At 37.3% G+C, this 21572-nt stretch overlaps 1 protein-coding gene across 1 annotated transcript in view; it reads left to right on the forward strand.

Moving 5' to 3' along the window:
• samd12 (sterile alpha motif domain containing 12) overlaps positions 1-21572 on the forward strand; it is a 112545-nt gene that overhangs the window by 4690 nt on the left and 86283 nt on the right. The window contains exon 2 of the mRNA XM_028460573.1: positions 14301-14512. Within this exon, the coding sequence (XP_028316374.1) occupies positions 14301-14512 (212 nt within the window). The remainder of the gene's footprint in view (positions 1-14300; positions 14513-21572) is intronic.

Consider the following 21572-nt stretch of genomic DNA (forward strand, 5'->3'; position numbering starts at 1 on the left):
ATAATAATATATAGGCTGCTTTACTGTGCTGTTGAGCTTTCTAATGTTCATCAATTTTATATAAAGGAAGCTTTAAAACCTTTACCACGTCCTAAAAAAACATAAGGGATCAACACTGCGTCATCAAAACAAAGCAGTAATTAGAGCACTATTCATAGTTGGCTATATTTAGCATCCTGCTGGTCTTAGAGACGCACTATTTACTATTTTTGTTGCTGCTGTCATTAGTCATTAGTGTTATTACGTCCTTTTGTTTTACTAAACAGCATTTACTTTCACTGGTGACAAAACTGCTCTTGTGTAAAAAAATAAAAACAACCAGGCAAACACATGCTAATAATGCTAGCAACTAGATTAGTAAAAAGAAGAAATAAACACTCTGGTAAATCATCATACAGCTTTACAAATGTTTCCAATGTAGTTACCGTTACATTTTTCACGACTAAAACCCAGTGTTTGAGTGGAGAATGTTACTCTTTAGCTTTTATTTTTTATTTTGCCAGCAGAACTTCAGTAAATTGTCAAATCTTGGTGTCCCAACCATACAGAATTGATTCTCCTTTCCTGTCCTTGTAATTAAAGCCTTCATCAGTATTATGCCGCTAAACAGACAGGCTTCATTAATCCAACGTGTGACACAAGCATGTATTTTAGTGTGAAGGACATTTACCAAACTGAGCTATGAAGCATCCACAGCACTGGATGTTTACCCCTGTGGCTGAGCTTGTTCATTTCTCTCCATCTCACATATGTCTATTTTTCATGATCACAAAAAACTGGAAGCCCTACCCTTTAGTTTCCAGCTGTTAAAAATCTAATGAAAAGGAAAGTAGGGCATTTTTTGGGATTTTGATATTTTAAGAAACATCCAAATTCATGTCTTTGCCTGCACTACAATCACACATGGTGCCAAAAAAAAAGAAAAACAAAGAGGGGAAAAACAAGTTTGCAGCAGATCTTTTTATCACCTGAAAAAATGTGGTGCGTTGTCATCATCCCCTTTCCCACAAAGCTCAGACGTGGAGCTTGAAGTGTGTCTGTGGGTGTTCTGCACCTGATCTCTCTCTCTGAGTGTGTGACGTGAACCAAACAGACTTTGTTGTGTTCGTGTCACCTTGAGAACAATAAAAGGTTGTGAAGTGTTCAGAGGCTGGAACACAGATCTCAGCATGAGAGGAGAGGAGGGTATCGATCTACATTTCTCCTGAGGGCTCCTTTCTAGATATAATAGGCACAACTTTGATTTTTGGAGAAAAAAAAGGTTAGAGTGGAAATTTGTATTCTGTGGGTGCAGCACTCTGTGCACGGACTTTTTGTTTCATTATCTGCAGCATCGTCAGGAATCAGATGGATAGATGAATGTATGCATAGATTTGGCCCTGTGTTTCATCTATTTCAGTCCTTGTCTGACAACGTTCAGGCCAGATAAAATGTACCGTACTGCATACAGTCTCTACATTGACCTTCACTGAGTTGTGGGCATGGACTAAACTAAACTGCTGAAAGCTGCAGTCATTCAGGGCTGATTACACCCTTGTCAAGCACTTGCAGCTTTTCAGAAGCCCCTCTTTGCTCTCCCAAATGACAACCTTTGTGCTTTTCGGGCAAGTTTTGCAACCTATTCGGTCAAGTGGGGGTGAGTTGGCAACATGTGGATGAAGTCTGCGGCTGACAGATTACAGCTGCAGGGCTGATGATGATGATGATGGAGCAGAAACAGACAGAGGACTCAGGTGAATGCAGTCAATATTTGGCCAATTTACCAGTAATGCATTTTATATTATTAATTTAGTATTGCATATTAACTCCACTCCAATAGTAATCCAATCATGTTTGACATGCTAGTTTTGGCCAGATTTGAGCAGTATACTTTTTGACAGAACTCCAAATTTTTTCAAGATTTAACTCAATCCTTATTTAAGCTGCTTAGCCACATGAATTTTTTTCAAACTGTAGCTGTAAGTCATCCAAAAGTGGTTCGTATCCGCTACCGATGCCAGTTTGACCCCTGAAACACAGCCAAGGGACATTTCTTTACAAAACAATGGCAGCTGTTGATGATGTGGTTTCCACAGACCCTATATCACATGTACGGTGTACATTTTAGGACATCCTCAGGTCTCAGAGTGAGGTATTATTAGGTATCGGGGAAACCTCAATCGTTTGCCAGACCAAACAATATCTCTCATGTCTCAGCAAAACTTCCGTCAGATGAACTGTCGTCAAATGAACAAATAAAATGGCCTCAGGCTTCAAAATAAAAGTCGTCAGACTCAACGGCCGGGAAAGACGACATGGCTTTTTATTTAAAAAGAACCGGAAGTGCACATGAAGTACGTTAAAAAGCTGTTCTTTCCTTTTATTTTTTAAAAGTTAAGATTTTGTTTACTAAATACATAGTTAAATGAAACGATGATATATCTTAACCTTTAAAAGTTATTCTTGTATTCGAAGCAGCGCATAATGATGATGATGTCGTGTATTTCCGGTTTCTTCAAAGTACAACGTCATGTTGTGTGTTTTGTCCTGTGGCCTCTTAACTTTGAGCAGTGGACAATATTGTGTTGTTGTTTTTGTCTCCGCCCTCAGTTGTATCGGGACATCCTTCCACTGTACACAAGGGAAACAATCAAATAAGCAGAACAAAAGTGAGGTCAAGAAATCACGTCAAGAATAAAGTAGAAACACCTTAAGAAACTTTTTCAGTTTAGCTTTTTTTTTTAATGTGAATCCAAATCCCACAATGCAATGTGCAAAACTTTTCCAAAGTTCAAGTCACATGACCATTCATCAACAACCTGTATTTTAGCGGCAAACTGTCAAATTTGAGCGGCGAGTTTGTTTGAGTAATTGTGCAATTGTTTGTGAGAAGGGAAGAAAAGTTGTTTAGAATGTAGGTTTAATATTGAAGTGCAGGGTATGAATACACCTCCTCCAATGTAGTGATAAACCTTCCTCTTTTTCAGCCGTGACTTTTTCTTTCTTTCTTTGTGTTGAGTTAAAAGTGTGTCTCTCATCAAATATTAATCAACATTACTCAGCTCTAAATTGGGAAAGTCTATTTCAGTCACTCTCTCACCGTCTGTCTTTGAAGCTGAGTACATTAGAGTCTACCTGCCTCCAATGGAAGCTTGACGACGTGCCAAAAAGTGCAGCGGTTAAATTTAGCATCAGTGTCTCTGCTGCAAAATGGGTCATTTCACTTCGTCTTTCACGATCAACACCTGAGGCCTCATTTACAAAAGTTTGCCGAGGTAAGCACACTTCAGCTGGCGTACGATTAAAAACCAGGAAGTGCTTACGCAAAAAACTCTAAAACTTGTAAACGAGGGCGAACGCTCGTCCCACGTCTGTTTCCGTTTTAAATCACAATCAAGTCGAAAGTTGTTCACGGATATGAATTTCACGGTGGGCCGAGGGGGAAAACGAGCAAATCAAACAAATTTCACTCAATGCGAGGTGTAGGTATTAATTGTTGGACACAAGCAGGAGAACGTAATTAGGTGACACAGTGAACATTACGAATAATAGAAAGGCAGATCGTGTTGCGTTGCCTCAGAGCGTCAGACTGTGACTGAGGTGAAAAGGTAATGGTGAGACATAGAAGCAGAGGAGAAAATGTGTATCACTGTCCATAGGATTAGTGTCTGTTCAACAGGGCGCACCGGTGTCATGTACTGAGTTTGCATTGTACTGAGATTGTATATGCACATGCGCACTCGCGGAAAATGAATTCTTGCAAAAACAATAATAATAATTTTTTATTTATTTTTTTTTCAAAGTGAACGGACACGTTATTTGTTTATTGGATTGGGTTATGGTTAGTTTTGTAATCTCAGTATGGAGGTAAACGTGACGCCGGAGCTCAGCCTCACAGACAAAAGGCTGGAGGATCATTGGGGAACCCCTCTGTGTTGTAACGGAGGCGGAGGGGACACAGATGCACTATATGCACCAGAAGCATCAGATTAAATTGTATTTCCTTGTTTGAAAAAACTAAAAAGAACAGGTAGTAAAACACCTTTGGTTTTACTACCGTCAGATCTTCAGTGATTCTTTCAAGATTTTGCAGGATGATGTAAGGCTATGACACGCAACATCTGACCAAACAAGATTCGGATCCGATCCAGATTGCTGACTCTTTTTTTTTTTTAATTAACATTGGAAAGCCGATTTTTGACTTTGAAAAATTCCTATACAGTTTAAATAAGTTTTGATCTCATTCAAATTTGGTGGATTGATGTTGGGTTGTGACCTCTATCAAAATTTGGAGTTCCGTACGGATCCGATCCGGAATGTGGATTTGGCAGCATGTTGAAATTTGAAGATATCGCCAGGATATTTTCATTCTACTAAAGTCTATCACAAGATACAGTTTGGTCAAGATCTGGATCCTGATCCAGGTTTGAGTTAAAAAACCATGTTGAATGTCCACCATCTTTGAAAGTCATTCCTACTGTCGTTTTTGTAATAATGGCTGTCAAATCTGGTTTGAGAAGAGTTCTGACATTAACCTACAACGAAAGTTCAAGTATTTGTTATGCCATCTGCAGCTTTTACACACATGAAATTGGGCGTTCTCTAAAGTATGCACTGAACGAGTGCTTTTGTGTGTTTGGTTGCTTGTTAGCCAGCTAACTTGCCACCATATTGCCAGGAGCACTTCCGGGTTTCAGGAAACACGAGGGACTAAACAAAGTCATGTAAATAGGGGTGTTTGGTGGGCTAGTGTAGATACAAACATCTGTACAGAGGTGAAGTAGTTATGTTCAGGATTTGGAAAATGTAGCCTGGCACCCCAATGCCCTGTTTTTTTACGTTGCTCAGCTTTTGCTTACTGTTTTAGGGATTAATTGTAAATATATTGCACCAACATAAGAAGAAAAATAAATAGAAGACAGCAAATGATAATGATGTACAATATTTTTGGAAATGATAAAAAGACTCTGGGAATTACCTTTTTCAAATTTGAACTCAATAGGAATTAAAAAAAAATAAAAGCAAACCATAAGTCTTAATCACTAGTAAAAACCCAGACTTAATAATGATGGTAGACGTTTATTATAATATTACTCTCACCTCTACGTCTAATCGCCTCACTGGATCAGCCCTTTGAATATCCTGTTCTGTTGCGTTACCCAGCATAACCGGCGCTTCAGGCTGCACGTCCACCTCATAAATGTTTAATGTTGCGTCAAAAACTCTAAACACCAGATGTATTTGTGGCTCACGGATCCTTTAGGGGAGAAGTAATCCCCAATTTCCCACAGTTTTAGCAATGTTTGATGCTGAATCAGGTAAAGTTGAGCTGACCTACATAACCATTTAGCCCACAGCTGACACAGCCTTACTTTACTGCTTTGCTTATTCCGTTTTCACAAAGTTAACGAGAAAACTAGAAAACCTGGAAATCTCCTCAAATAAATTTGGTTATAGTGCTGTGTAAAATAATTTAAAATAATTATTAACTAAAATTGAATAATAATATGGAAAAGTATAAGGTAATTTATTTTTTATTTATTTATTTATTTATTTATTTTTTTGGTAAACAAATGCAAAAACAATCTCCTCCCTGTCCAGCTATGATCGAGCTGTATAGGACTCGAGAACAATATTTTACAAAGCATACCTCAGCCTATCATCATGACCCTGGATTTTTGTTTCAAACTATTGATCATTTATTATAACTGGCATGTTCTTCCATCCCTGCTGCCCAATTCTACTTAACGTTTTAGTCCATGTTCGTCCATTTGCTACTTGCTAGACATCAGAAAGGGTTTATTCTGTGTCCTATTAGTACTATTTTCATTTAAAAAAAAGTCAAGTTATTCCTATCGTGAAATTCTGTGGCACGACTTTTACCATCTCTTTGCACATTTAGCCAGACATTTAGCCAAAGGGGGAAATCACATGTAAATGTAAATTCTATTCATTATCCATAATCACGGAAAACTAGAGGCCATGGAAAAGCACTTTGTTTGAAAAGTGCAATAGAAATAGTTTTATTTCATCAAATTGTCTTTGTACAAATAATATTAGATACTTTTTAATCAATTGATTAATCGCAAGATAAATGAAAATGAACTTTGGTGGCCTTGATGTATTGTCATGTGCATGCCTGTTTGTATTTGTATTTTGATAGATTTTCAAAATTTACGTTAGTGGTTAATTTGGTCTCACAATTACATTGACAATGTTTTTTTTTTTTTTCTCAAAATGACGATATACAATAAATCTCGATAATTTTATCTCAAATAAAGTTTGACCGTAAAGACAATTCTGGGTTAAATTTGCGAATGAAAAATTACACTTTGACATAATTATTAGCAAAGAGCTGCACAATATGTTCCACCCTTGCCTTTTTTCTCCCGTAAGGGACAGCACGTGTGAGTGAGTTCTGTAGTGTGGCTTGTTTACGGGAAGGTCGCACTCAGTTATCCATCTAACCGAGCTTCTCCCAGCCCTAAATATGACATGTACATTTTTCAATTAATAACTTGTAAAAAGCCTGGAACACTATGGTGAGTCATTTTAACATTTAATAAGTAGAGCAGCGGCACTTGTAATTTTAGATATCTATAAATCAATTTTGACATGTTGAAATTCCTAGTCCACATATCCATAATGTAATTTTGACTAGTTGCAATTCTAATTGTTGATATCTACAATTATATTCTCACTAGTTACACTATTAATTGTAGATATCAACAATGCCATTGTAGATCTCAAACTTCATTAAAACTAGTCGAAATGTCCCATTGACTTGCTTTCAAATTTAATTTCAGATAGCTACAATTTAATTTCGACATGTTACAATTCCAAGGCCACATATCCAAAATATAATTTTGACTTGTTGCAATTGTAATTGTTTATCTACAATTGCACTTACATTTCAGATATAAATTGAATTGTAGATATCAGTAACTCAATTCTTACTAGTCAGAATTGAGTTACTGATATGTCAGCTTGAGATTGTAACTCGTGAGAATATGATTTCAGATATGTGGAATTGCATTTCAGATATCTAAAATATTATTACTAGTATCACATTTATTTTAGATATCTACGATTCCTTTTATAACCACCGGAAGTCAGAATTGAATTACAGATATTAAAAAAGAGACTTTCTCCTAGTTAAAATAATATATCCGATTAAATGTTAAAATGGCTTGCCGAGCACGCATGAAAGCCAACGACGGAGGAGGAGGAGCTTACGAGCAGGAAGGAGCAGGAAGCGTTTGATGCTGACACGGTGTCTCTGCTTGTGACTGAATGTTTAATGTGTTTAATTAGAGTCAGACATAGTTATTACAGAGCGGTAACGCCAACATTTTTGTTCATACAGACGCCTGTTGCATCGATCCTGACATTTCCCTGATCCACAGACGTCTGTCTCTGAATGTCTCGTTAGGTTGACGTTCGAGGCGTTTATGGCACACAGTTCCGTCTGACTGCACACAGCTGTGTATCATATGTCTGTTTAATGACAAAGCATTTACATTTAATTTTATTAATAACTTCCGCTTCACTTCAGGGAGCAGTGACCGGCATTTGTTGAATAAGTTAGGCGGGTCGATTATAAAATCAACCAATCATATCCACATATCCGTATGAATGTCAAAAGGCTTGACATTTAATCTGATATGTCCCACATATCCAGAATGCGATGATGATATCTATAATGGGAAAATACATTTTCACTAGTTACAATTGTTTTTTAACATGTGGGAATTTAATTCTAGATATCTATAACTGTTATTCTTACATATGAAAAAGGACTGATATCTGTAAATAAGTTTTAACTTCACTATATGTGAAAATATATTTCTAACATGTCAAAATTGTATTCCAGATATCTGAAATTAACATTTCGACATGTCAAAAATACATTTTGACATGTCGAAATGTAATTCCCACTTGTGAAAATTAAAATTGCAACTAATAAGCCCCACTGATTAAATGTTAAAACTGCTTGTCATAGGAACACGTGAATTGTCTTTTCAAGCAGCCGTTACGCCCTGTGCTTTAAATGCAGACGACGTGAGTCTGACCTTGTGTCTCTCTTCACTTCAGACTCTTCCTAATTGACACTTCACTAAGCATGAAGGATTAAATCATATCCGCCTTCACGTCGCAGAGCAAAGAGTCACGCCTAATCATTCACTGTATAGAGCGCTAACTAGTTTTTACAACCTGCTCCTCACACATGCAGCGTTAAAGATGTGCTCTTAGATTTCTGTACATGGATGCGTGCACAGTAATAACGCGTATGAAAAACAGCAGATGGAGGAAGCCAATTGTTGCTGCAAATACGCATTCATTCCACGAGTTAATTTACAAACCTTGTTTACTGGCCATGTGACGAGTGACGAGCACTGATTTCTGATTCAGCCTCGCCGCGGACGTTATGTTATAAACAGTGTAACAGCTGCAGGGATGATTCAAATGTCATTCTAAACACTTTTGCTGATCTAATCACTCCTTCAAGCTCACTGAGCCTCTGTTGGCATGTTTGCTTCTCAATGAAAGCACCCACGTCCTTCCTGTCTGGCACACAGATGAATGTTTTTGGCTCCAACATTTTGCTAAACATCCAGGAAGTCAGTGGAAAAAGGAGTTGATGATAAGTGCAGGGTTTGAACTGTCCCATAGTTTTCTAGCTGACCTTTTGTCCCAACGTTAGGAGTTACTGGTGGTTTTTTTATGAAGTCATTGAGTTAGCCAGAGAGAAAGTGATTAATGTAAGCATGAGCCACTACTTTATTTATTAATTTCAATAAAGCTGGGTGTCTTGGCCAATTTCCTGAATCAATTCTATTTCGATTGATACGATTCAGAATAGATTCATCACAATTTGATTTCGATGCAGTCTTGATGTTTCAAATTTTACTTGGTTATTAATAAGATGGTTCCAAACATCACAGCTTTGTCTGCCATGTTTGCACTGAATCAGAATCAGGATTTTTTTAGATTGACAATTACAGTTTCAAACAATGCAAGGAATGGGACTTGGTGGTAGGGCTGGGCCATATGGCCTTTTTTTAATATCTCAGTATTTTTGATGGCTAAATGTAATATTTACATGTGAAAGATGATTTTAAAAGTGCTCAGATTGGGCCAACCATGGTATCAACAGAAAGGTTGGGTCACCCTGAGTCCGTATATGCTTGGTTATTGAGTAGAGTCGAAATTGCGTCCGCTAGAGCCAAAAATCACAATTTTATTGCAGAAAAAAAGTGTTAATTTTTTCGAAAATGTATCAGCGGACAGGTTTTATTCCCGAGTCCGAATATGTGCTCGGTTTTTGGATAGAGTCCAAAATGGGCCCGTTGGAGGTCCCGGAAGGTCGGTGTTTTCCACTTGAACACATAGTATTTTATTTTGGGATTTTTCATTTTGTGTCTATCTACTACTTCCTGTCCCGCACTGGCTTATTTTTGTTAACTTGTATAATAATCGGCAAAAAAATTAAAAATATTATAACATAAATTATTGCTGATTAATGTTCAGTCCTTGTATTTTTTCAGCATACACAGGCACATTACATTGACCAATAGGATCAAATGATACGGCCTGTTCAATATGCTAGTTACAGTTGGCATTTTGAATGTTGGACCAAAGCATTTCATGTAATTAAAATAAAGTTAGCCTGAATAAAAAGCATGAAAATGGAAGTATAATCATTTTTTTTTCCTTCACACTTCATTGGGTAGATCTTGCCGTCACCAACGTGGAGTCCAGGGATCTTATGCTTGAAAAGGTTGGAGACCACTGTCTTAGATAATAATTGTAATGTATTTTACAGCTGATTTATCGTCTAATTCTTAATCAATGAAAATATTAATATTATTGGAGTGAGAGAATAGAGGCAGACTTGCTCCATCATCTTTTCTCTTGCTTTTCTCCATGTCGGGAGAATCTAATGTTGCTATTTATAGTAACTGTTGCTGTCTTAAAAAAAAAAAAAACAACCCCAAAAACACCACAACCTCAGTTTACCCCACTGCCCACACCTCAAAATAACAATAACTTTACTGCAGTTTACCTCTTTGTGTTCTACCATCCATCCATCCATCCATCCATCCATCCATCCATCCTTCCCCTCTGTCTGCCTGAACCACAATTCAAACGCTGTCAGCGGAAGATGTTTAATTCATTTCTCCTCCAGTCATGAATGCAGTCGCTGGGAAGAAAAGGAACCAGCAGCGCATCGTGCAGCGCATTTCAAGTCCGCTTTGTTTGAAATCTGCCTCACGCTTTGTTTTTTTCCCTCATGAAGATTGAAAATGTCAAAAATAAATCAAGAAAGCCCGAAACTTTCATAAACTATTAAACAAAGGACTTGATACCACTGCCTTTATTCTGATGCTGAGATATTTTTATTTTTCTTAAAAATTGTCATCTTAAAAAGAAATGAAACTTCTATCTAAACATTTCTAGTCATGGTGATGTAACACTGCACACATTTGCTTGCAAAAAGAAATTGTTTATGTATTAATAAACCTCTATAGCCATGTTCTTACCATTAAATCTCATTAGTGATAGAAATATACTTTTGACAATTTTGTAAACAAAAACACAAAAAGCTTTAGCTTAGATGAGCTAACATTGTTTCCCCTCTCCATAGTTTTTTTTTTGGTATTAGAATCATTTTGTGTATTTTTAAAGCATGTTTTTTTTTTTTTTTTTTTTGAGTAATTTTTTTTGGTTTGATGTCCATTTTCTGTGTTTTTGATTAATTTAGTGTATTTTTCTTGGCGTTTGGTGTGTTTGTGGAATAACTGTTTGTTTTGGAAGCTGCAAAATATTAGACCATGGGCCACAAGTTGCTTATGTCACTGTAGAATGAAGTAAAAACACTTTGATGTGTCTACACATCCCAGAATGCAATGTGCTAAACTTTTCCAACAAGGTCAATAAGAGAGTGTTTACAGTCGAGATGAAAACACATTTTTGATTGGCAATTTATACTTTATACATCTGTTTTTGTGAGCAAATAATCTTTGATTTTTTTAATTTATTTTTCTCAGGCCTTCACTGTTTATCATATGAAACAATTATTGTATTCAGCAGCTTTAACATTTATAAAGAAAATGTAGTAATTATGTATTTATATTTCTACTAATCTCACCCGACTTTCATGAGATGACTGACCATGATGAGAATGTTATAACCAACAGTTGTCCCGTTAAAACCTTTAGAAATTAGATATTTCTCATTGTTGTTGAGGTCATTGTTGTGAGCAGGGTTTGGGTTTAAAAACAGGCTTTTTCTGATTCACTGTTTGAAGGTTATTTTTGCTCTAAAGTGAAAGAGACAGACAGGACTAACAACAGCTGAGATCACACTTAATGTGAAGTGACAGCTTAGCTCAGTCCATTTCAGCTCCATCTCTGTCTGTATACCACTTAGTTCATCAGTGATAGCAAAGACGTTCAATAACAAGCTATTCAAACAAACAACCTAGAACAACTTGGCCTGTTTCTGGCTCCATTGTTTCATTATTAGCGTTGCTATGATGACACATGGTTGATTTCAGCAACACGTAGGAACTCTGTGTGCTCGCTGTCGCTTCTGTGGCTGCGTCGCTGCTGATGAGACTAAAATAGTGTCTGAGTCTGACGCCAAGAGAAGATACTTTATACAGGACACAGTGAGATATAAGAGGCTGTTGTACAACATAATACATGTTTTTCTTTTGACATGGATTTTTTTCTTTGGTGCTAAGTGTGTGTTTTGCTGTCGGTTCTATTTTCTAAATTGTTGCCTAACGGGTTAAAGGTTTAAAACCCAAAAATGAAATGTTTGAAATCGTGACAAAGCTTTAAATAGGCATATCCTTTCTTACTTAAATAATATCTATGGATAGATATTAGGATACACTCTATGGCAGACATGGGCAAAAATTCAGAAAATGACAAATACATAAAATGGCAACAAGAATACAAAGTAATAACAAACACAATAACTCAAAATATCACAAAATGACAAAACCATACAGACAACAAAAAAGAAGAAAAAAAAAAAATCATTCATTATTTATCATTATTCTAAATATTGACATGAATGTTGATAATTTGGTCCTCGGATCAGATGATCAGATTTTTGTTGCCCCCGCTGTGGTAACAGTTGTCCATTTCAGCTCTATGGACTGGTTGAAATTTCAACCTGAGGCCACTTGCCTACAACTGTTTTATTTATAGGATTGTTATCTCATCTTTTTATTGTTACCTTTTGTTGTTTTTATAGTTTTAGGATTGTTCTTTTATGTTGTTTTGCTATGTTTTAGGACTGTTCTTTTATGATGTTTTTATCATTTTAGAATTTTTCTTTTATGATTTTATAGTTTTAGGATTGTTCTTTTATGATGTTTTGTTATATTTTAGGATTGTTCTTTTATGATGTTTTTATTGTTTTAGGATTGTTCTTTTATGATGTTTTTATAGTTTTAGGATTGTTCTTTTATGTTGTTTTGTTATGCTTTAGGACTACTATACCAGTGTTTCCTCTGCACTAGGGGCTATGATGGGTCATGGCTGCAGTGGTTCTGTCTCATGGACCTCACTAATGGTGAACAGCTTGAGCTGTTTTGCTGGACTGGGGGGCTCTGTGTAGGCGCCCTGTGCCCACTGTCTGTGTCGTGCTCCTGGTGCAGATGGCTCCTTGTGACATCTCCTTACCTAGATCTTCTGTGCCCAGCCATGTGCCATAGTCCTTATTTTATTTTGTGTGTCTGTGTGTGGTGGACAGGGTTTGTACGGGGTGGGTGTATGATTGATTGGTAATACAAGAATAGCACATGTAACACTGGTAGATGAAGGACAATCTCTTTTAAGCTGCTTTTAAAATAGTAAAAGATGCCCTTTGAACTTCCCAGTTAAAACATGTTCAATTCTAAGCTAATCTATTACTACACGTCTATTTTTCTGTTTTAAAAGAAACGTGTGCATCTGCTATGCGTCACCTGCTATCTTAAAGCCTGTGACCTAACTTTAGTTCACTATTAGAAGTTTGTTAAATTCAATGGCATATACAGCTGTCAGTGTCCTATTGATGATGATTTCCTGCAGAGAAGATATCAAACAATTATATACATTGTACAGGAATAGTACAGTACACATTGCAGGTATTAGTTTTTAGATGTAAACCGAGTAGGGGCGTACATGTATACAAAGGTAGAATTGTGCAGAATTACAATGATAAAATAATACAGCAATGCAGCATTAATCATTAAAAAGCATATAATATAAGTAAATATGCCTGCCAGAAATTGTAGGTAAAGCCATTATTATTATTATTATTATGAAGTGCACCAATTATCGTTGTAACAGGGAGTCTGACATGGTCAACAATGTGTAAAACAGGCACTTCTTCTTGCTTCCAATGACCACTATCTGCTGCCATCTAGTGGAATTGTCCTGCCTGTGCATGTTGGGTCATAGAGAACCTATATCCTGCATGTTTTAGACGTGTCTAGAATACAATGATGGTGCCATCATGACTCCACCTGATGCCCATCCTGAGCCAGGGAAGCATCGAACACATGCTGGACTGAGGCTCTCCAGGACTAAAAAGCAAGACTTTAGGCAGAGAAATACTCACGTTATTGTAATTGAGTTGGATTTATGGGTACAATTAATTTAAGCATTATTGGGCCCTAGTTTGCGCTTCTACGCATTCATAAAATACAAAATATGTAAGAAACCAACCATATTCAAGCAACAGGAGGATATTCACTTTACATTTCTAAGATTGTGTGGCAATTTCAATTTAAATAAGGAAAATATTGTATAATAATTTGAGAAAAATTTGAGGATTTTGTAAGAATTTTAAGTTTTTTTTTTTTTTCAACAGTTTAACATTGAAAATGACTATTTGTGCAATATAACCACAAGGAGTGTTTTATTTACACAATTTACACATTTGATTAAAATTTTCTGTAATTTTTACTTTCTCCTGCGGGTGAAGTCGATGCTCCAAAAGGCTGGATTTTGCCTCCTGGCCATGAGTTTGACACATGTTTATTGTGGGGGTTTAATATATCTATTAACTTTCACTTTGAATACTATTTAATTGAGCTACTTTTTACTTGTACTTGAGTATTTAATGAATGACTTACATTTAATTGTATGAGTACAATTGAAATCAAGTAACAGTACTTCTACTTGAGTAGGAAATATCAGTACTCTTTACACCTCTGACTTTAGGACCCGGAAAGACTAAATTAACAATTTATAGTGAAAAAAATCCAAATCCATAGTCATCTTTTCTTATCTAAACACTGTCTGTTTTTCTTACAGCTGTTCACTGCAACCTGAGCCAGAATGGCATGGAGCACCACGTGTACCAGGAGGATATGATGTCACACCTGGAGGACGACGAGCAGTCGGTGGACGGGTCGCCCCCGCTGCTGGACGACGACAGCCCGGGTTACAGAGACATCAGCCCCCCCATGTACCACCACCGCCGCTCACCCCCACACCGCTCAGTGTCTGAATCTGAGCTCACCCGGGTAAACCCAACACACCTCACCCACCCAGCATCACTCTGAATCACCATCAGTGAGTCTTGATCATAAATATCATGCACAACTGAACCATTTGATTTAAAATTTAAAAATACATCTGGATTTGAAATGTAAATATATTCCAGTCCCTGTAATTCCCCTTGTTTCCACAAAGGGGCGCCAGAGTCTACGACTAAACATTTCTTTACATTTAAAACATGAATGGTCAACAGAATAACCAAGTTGGAGTTTTTAAAGTTCAAAGAAATGTCATTAATCTTATTGTCCAGCAGCTGAGCTTTCATTTTGAAAGGTAAGTTTTAAAATGTTTTGCACAAATTTCTCCATTTCAGTCAATAATACTTATTGCCATAATTCATTTTAAGAAAACAACGCTGTGTCTCAGACCCTTCTTTTCACCTCTGTCACATTTTACATTGCAGTGACGACCGTTGTAAATAAGCGTGTTTTCATCTATTTACTCCATAAACACCAAATGAATCCTCTTTTTTTCTGGACTTTCTCTTTCTCTTCTGAAATTCCTTTTCCTTGTCACTTCTGCCATGAACCATTGTAGAACCCCATTGGTCAGCAGTGCTTGTAGGTGAGCTACACATTGTTTTATAAATCAGATTTTTTTTTTTTTGTGCATTTTTTACGCATTTTCACTTTTAGTGTTGATTCTAATCAATGTTTTATAAATGAGGCCCCTGATCAGGGTAAGAAGGTGGATGAATGATGATTTATGTTTTAATAAGGAGTTTAAACTTTATATTTAGGGACTATCAGAAGATGCAATGTTAAAAGATGTGTCAATAGTCGCTGTTTTTTTTGATGCTGTGGGGAATAATTTCTTATTCATTTCTAGAAATAGAATGTAGTTAGAACAGTGGGAGGACACACACACACACACACACACCCTCATCAGATCTCTCTGAGGAAACCTGTAGACATTAACGCCGTGATGCTGACTCACTTTTTAAATTAAAACTTAAAAGCCATCTTTTCAACTTGAATTTTCCCTTTTAGCTACTGCACCATATTTTCATTTTTGTAATTTACAATATAATGTATTTAATGGATGTTTTTATTGTTGGAGTTTGTATGATGACCTTGGCTACCTTGAAAGGTGCCACTAAATAAAATGTTGTATTATTATTATTATTATTATTATTATTATTATTAACTATCAAAGAAAATTGAAGTGTTAACATTAGGTCACAAAATAGTTGAAAATCAACATTTTTTTTTTTCAAATTCTTTGCTTTCTCTAGTCCAGCGCGTGTGAGATCAAACTGGTCCACGTGCGGGCCCTGACAGCCCTGGTATAGGACGTAGGTGAGATGCATGTTTGATTGACGAATGCACCTGTGTTTTGCATGTACGTGCTTGTTCATCAAGCTTTAAACAACAACCCTGATTGCTCCTTGTTCATAGAAGAAATCACTAAATCCTTAAACAAGCCTTAATTACGACACTAAACTGTCTATTCACATCATCATGGATATATCTTATCCATTGCAGGTTTATCAGCAGTCTAAGACGTGTGCAAGTCTACCTAAATGGTGCAAACAAGCTAGTATTAGCAGAGCAGCTAATTAACTTGCTATTGATGATTCTCAGCGAGCTTTAACACTCGTAGAGTGGAAGGTTCGCACACATACAACAAATGCTTTAAACAAGTTAAAGATCTCTCTGTCTATTTATACACTGTTGGTCACGGGCAAGGGCGTCGTTTTATTTTGAAAAGTAGGGGGGACAACTACTATTAGCAAAAGTGACTTTTGAGAAGTGCTTGGAACAATGACTATAATTGGTTTTACTCATGGTAAGGCCTCTATAAAATATGTCTGGCATTTATTTCATGTTTCATGTGATTGTCATGTATTGAATAAAAACCTCTGGAGAGCTGAACCATCATTAAGGTGCGCTGTCAGGGTTTTTGAGCCCCATGAAAATAATTTTTACTGGGTCCCAGGCCGGTGGGAAATTAAAACTTGGCATTTTAATGATATTTTTGGCTATCATTAATTGGTAGGAGAAGCACTGAAAATACAATGAAACTAATTTAGATATAATATATATCTTTCTTCTTCTTCTTAGCCTTTATTTAGTCCAGAGAACCACATTGAGATTAACAATCTCTTTACAAGTTTGTCCTGGTAGCAGTACATAAAACATGTTTACAATGTCAAAATTAAACTAAATTGTTCTTAAAACAAATAAATAGCACAAAAAACAAGTAGATGGAATATAAGTTTTTTAAAACAGTAAAGTCACAGAGTAAGAGCTTATAAAAGCCACAAAATAGTTAAAAAAATAAATGAGCTAAAACAAGAACAAAGTGAAGTTTTTGTTTCTAGGTGCTTCTGTAAAACTGTAAAATACGAGTATTTTCTGTATATTTCAGGACAACCTTTCTTTAGCCACAAAAAATGTTACATTTTATGGACATGTATTATTGGGATTTCTGTAAAAAAGTGAAACGTTTTAGCACATGTGTGTAGGGGGATGAAATTACCCTTGACAAAAAGTGTGTGTGTGGGGGGGATACAAACTCCCCCTCCCCCCTTAAACGGAGGCCTATGGTTAGTGGTGAATACATGAGTTACCTGGAAACTTGTACTTTCGTGCTGAGCTAATGATTTCATTTCATCACAAAAGTCTTGGTTTACGTCCAGACATTGAATTAAAGCTGAATCCTGCACCTGGCTGGATTTGTAATTGAATCAGGGCTCAGACACAGATTAAACATGAAGGATAAAGCCGGTGCCTGAGCCCCAGTGGACGTCCGTTACATCCACAGCAAATCAACCTCATCTCAGCCCTAATCAATATCAAACCCATGTTGTTTGACGTTAACATGGCCATACTGCAGTTTAGCCAGGCTGCCAGATCCCAGGGTCAGGGGCTGACGATGGAGCCCACGCTCTACGTTCTTTGATGAGTCTAAGTAAAGTTGGCATTGCCAGTTGATCTTATTTTAAATAGAGACTCCCTATGATGGCGTGTGCATTTATCTAGCGTAGCGTGTTATTTGGCCAGCCGTCACAGCTCTCTGGACTCTGTATCACAGCTTCATCCTCACTCTGGTATGTAACAGATTAATTAATATACAGGGATGTTTCTGCAGCCAGCCCCATCAGAGAGAAATGGAGCGAGCGAGGGAGGGAGGAGGAGGTAGGAGCATGCCAGAGCTGTTAATTAGCTGTGTGTTGGAGATGTAGCAGGCGACACTGAGCCATTCACTCACTCATCCAGGCTTTAATCGCAGCCTCCCTCCTCCTCCTCCTCTAGCCTTGCTGACACTAGAGGGCAGTGTGTTTCTGTGTGTTTATTCAACAGTTTACAGCAGGTGTCCAAACCTTTTGCAAAGGAGGTCAGATTTGGCAAGACCATAATGTGTGGGAGCCAACCATTCACCCTGAAATTCTTTGAACCAATAACATCAAATGCAAATATACCATTTTTTTGCTTTTTTATTGTAAAGGGCACATTACTCATCTTCACACAGAACACAAATAAATCTAATCAAGTTTTTATTCAAATCACTCTGCCTTTCATATTTGGAGACCACATAAAATGAGGAAAAAGACTGTCTGGAATAATAAACATACCCAGTTTCATGTGCAACGTCACATATTATTCACTATGAAATGCTTACTGTACATTTCTAAATTCATAACACTAAGTTAACTTGTTCAAATTATTATTATACAACTGATACATGGATTGAAAAGGCTATGGTTAGGAAAATTACAAATAATTCACTGACATTTCAGAATTTACTTACCACAGAAGACAAAACCAGACTAACATGCCTGCATTAATGTGAAGGTGATACCGACATCTCGACTGCAGTATGTTGGCTAGGTCTGGCTCAAAAACAGTGCTTTTAATGTGCAAGATGTCACGCAGGTGAGAGTCACCGTGTCCTCGCGCGATTATGTCGAGCCAAACAAGCTCAACATGTCCTTAGCAAATGTTCGAAACTCTTGTAACCTGCGTTTATCCAGCGGGCGGTAAAAGTTGACAAGAGGGAGCAGTTGATGCTGACCGTGATGGAGGCTGTGGGCAATAGGAATTTGAACACGACCACAATTGGCTAACCTTGCCTGCATGATAGATTCTCCTGGTGTTCACAAACACCAGGAGAATCTTTGCGTTTCGAATCCGAACCGAAACGGTTCGAACCAATCATGAGGCAGTGTTATGGTTTAGGGTGGGATATCCAGGTGTGACTAAGCAGGAGCGCCGAAGCAAAACTGGCACATGTGCAGTTGCGGGGAGAGGAACTAGCTGGGCTACCGCTATTAGCATAGCTCTGAATCAAAATAGAAAGTTGTCGACGCAGGAGAATGGTTAACATGCCCTTAATATATACACACTCGTGTTGCAAAAATGGCAAAAGTCACTCAACGACATAATAACCGCAGCATTACTATCCCAAGGGAAAGTTTTCACCAGCAGAGCCTTGTTGTTGTTGACATCATCATTTGTTACTGTGTGATTGGCTAAAATACATCATGGTGGACAGGCGCTTCGCCCAATCAGCTTCAAGCATTCTGTTCATGTCCCTCCCTGGTTCCAAAAGGATCCACCAGACACAGACCCAGATCGATGTGGAGAACTTGAGTTAGAGGGAGGGGCTACACGTCAATCTGACTCTTGCCAGGTTAACGATTGGCCTCCGGGCCGGAATTTGGACATGCCTGGTTTACAGTGAAACCTTTCTATTGAGAATATCTATTTTCCATTATCCTGTGAGGTTTGCATGTTCTCTTTCAACCTGTTGGGGTTTTCTCTTCATATATCTTTCCCACTGTAAAGCCGCTACTCCTGATTATATTTACATTATAGATAAAATCATAGCGTAGGCCTCATAGATCAATGAATGAAACATCATTTACTCAGAAAAAAGGAAACTGGCGTGAATCAAGGTAAAAATGAAGAAAAACAGTATGTACAGTATATATCTATATTCTTTATACTTTTTATTTAAAAAAAAAAAATCTTATTTGTAATTGTATTTATGTATAGCCTCTATTTTATTATGTTATCGCCTTCATTGCACTATTTTTCAGGTGTCTTTTGGGTGTTTTTTTTTTTTTCTTGAACATTATCTGAGCTGTAATGTAATTTCCCCACTGTGGGATCAATAAAGTTACTCTACAATGTGCCAAAATGTCAACAAACGAACTGTTTATGGTGACGATTAAAACAAAATTTTCAACTCAGTTAATCAAACAGCCGCAGCTTTAAGTTTGACCGGAAGTTTTGTTTTAGTCTCACTAGTTAGTGGAACTAGTTAGTAGTTTGATTTTTTGGTTTAGTCTGAATGCATTTGACAAAATTAGATGTCAAAATATGTGTTAGGGAATATTCCTGACAATCTTCCAGCGTTCAAGGGTAAGAGTGTCTGAAATAGATACCAATAACAGATATTAATCTGATATTAGCAAAAAGAAACCTCTGAGTATCAGGTTATATTGGCCTGTACCTAAAATATCTGACATAAGCACTCGGATACTTACCGTAATTTGATATGTTGTGGTTTTTTTCCCAGCGTCCTCAAATTGATTTTTAATCTTCATTCATCCATCCATTTTCCGACTCGCTTGCTCCTTTTCAATTGTAGAATATTGTTATGTTTAAGGCAAAAATTAATGTAACCCGTTGGTTATTAATAAATGAGTCAGTTGTCGTCATACCTGCGGCGCTGACTGTCATTCTCATTTGTGCTGATATCGTATCGGCATTGGCCGATATACAAGAATGTGATATCGGTATTGTGTCAGAAGTGAAAAAGTTGTTCGATTTCGAACTATTATTACGATGTTAATGATTATCGCATGTTTCACCCTTTCACTCCACCTGGCTTCAACTTAAAAATAAATAAATAAAAAAAGTAATGATGAGATGTGTTCTTTTAAATTTATTTCACAGTCTTTAGCACTGTAAATATCCACTGTGGAGCTAAGATCACCTTACTGTTACACTCTTCTTGGAACCCTCTTGGCACTGAAGTCTGTATCATTGATTATACCATGTCTGTATATAAACTAATCATGCGTGCAGTTAACTTTTATGACTTGAATTCAAAGCAGTTTGAACCCTTTATACCAGCTCACTATTTGTATGGCACAATACGTCTTAGTTTTCTCCTCCCAGAACAATTCAATCCGTCACATTTTGCTTTTCACTGCATTTATTCCTAATTTTTTTTTCTTTTTTTTTTCTTGACAGTGGGGTCATGTTATTGGCTCTTAATTCATTTAGCCCACTACATTCATATTGGATCTTTAAATGCTTATCAGTGTAAGTGCAATTACACGCTTCATTATGTGTGTAATGGTTTTCCTCTGTTGTTGTTAATGGATGTGGATATTTATTTCCGCCTTATGGTTCATGTGAGGGTCGTGTGTGTGTATGTTTTGGGTACCCCCCCATACTCAAAAACCCTTCAATTCATGTTTTTAATTTTTGAGGTTGTCCTTGCTCTGTTGCTAGGGTAACGTGAGGAGTACTGGGAGATATACTGGGCATATCAATTAAAAAGCAAGGACGACAACAATGAATGCATGCTGGCGCAGATGGTGTATACGGGTGTGTCCTGCTTTTTTATGTATTTTTCTTCCATTGCATGTACGTGTGCATTCCCTGGCTGCAGGGATGTGAGCACCTTTGCTCTGACGGTTTACTCTTAGTAGTAAAGACAAGCCTCTGCTCTCGCCTTCGTGCTGTCATTCAAAACTTTAATTGGCCGGCGCTCGGCTCAGCTCGGCTCTTTGAGGGCGTATGTGCTCCTGTTTTCTTCTCCAGGCTCTGTTCCACCTGCCCTTTGGCTCTGCTGGCAGGCCGCAGGCGTATGGATGGGCAGCCGCTCACCTATTGTACCAGACCTGGGAACGCGCTACGAGCTAAATCGGTTCAGAGCGTTTAACACAGATGGCCATTGATTCACAAATGGGTTCATGAGGAAATAAAAGTGTCTCTCGTGCCCAACTCTGCAGATTTTTAATTCCTGAGCTTCATCTGACAGCCCTGCCATCTTTCACACACACAC

Source organism: Gouania willdenowi, chromosome 11 (assembly GCF_900634775.1).
Source record: "Gouania willdenowi chromosome 11, fGouWil2.1, whole genome shotgun sequence".
NCBI classification, from domain to species: Eukaryota; Metazoa; Chordata; class Actinopteri; order Blenniiformes; family Gobiesocidae; genus Gouania; species Gouania willdenowi.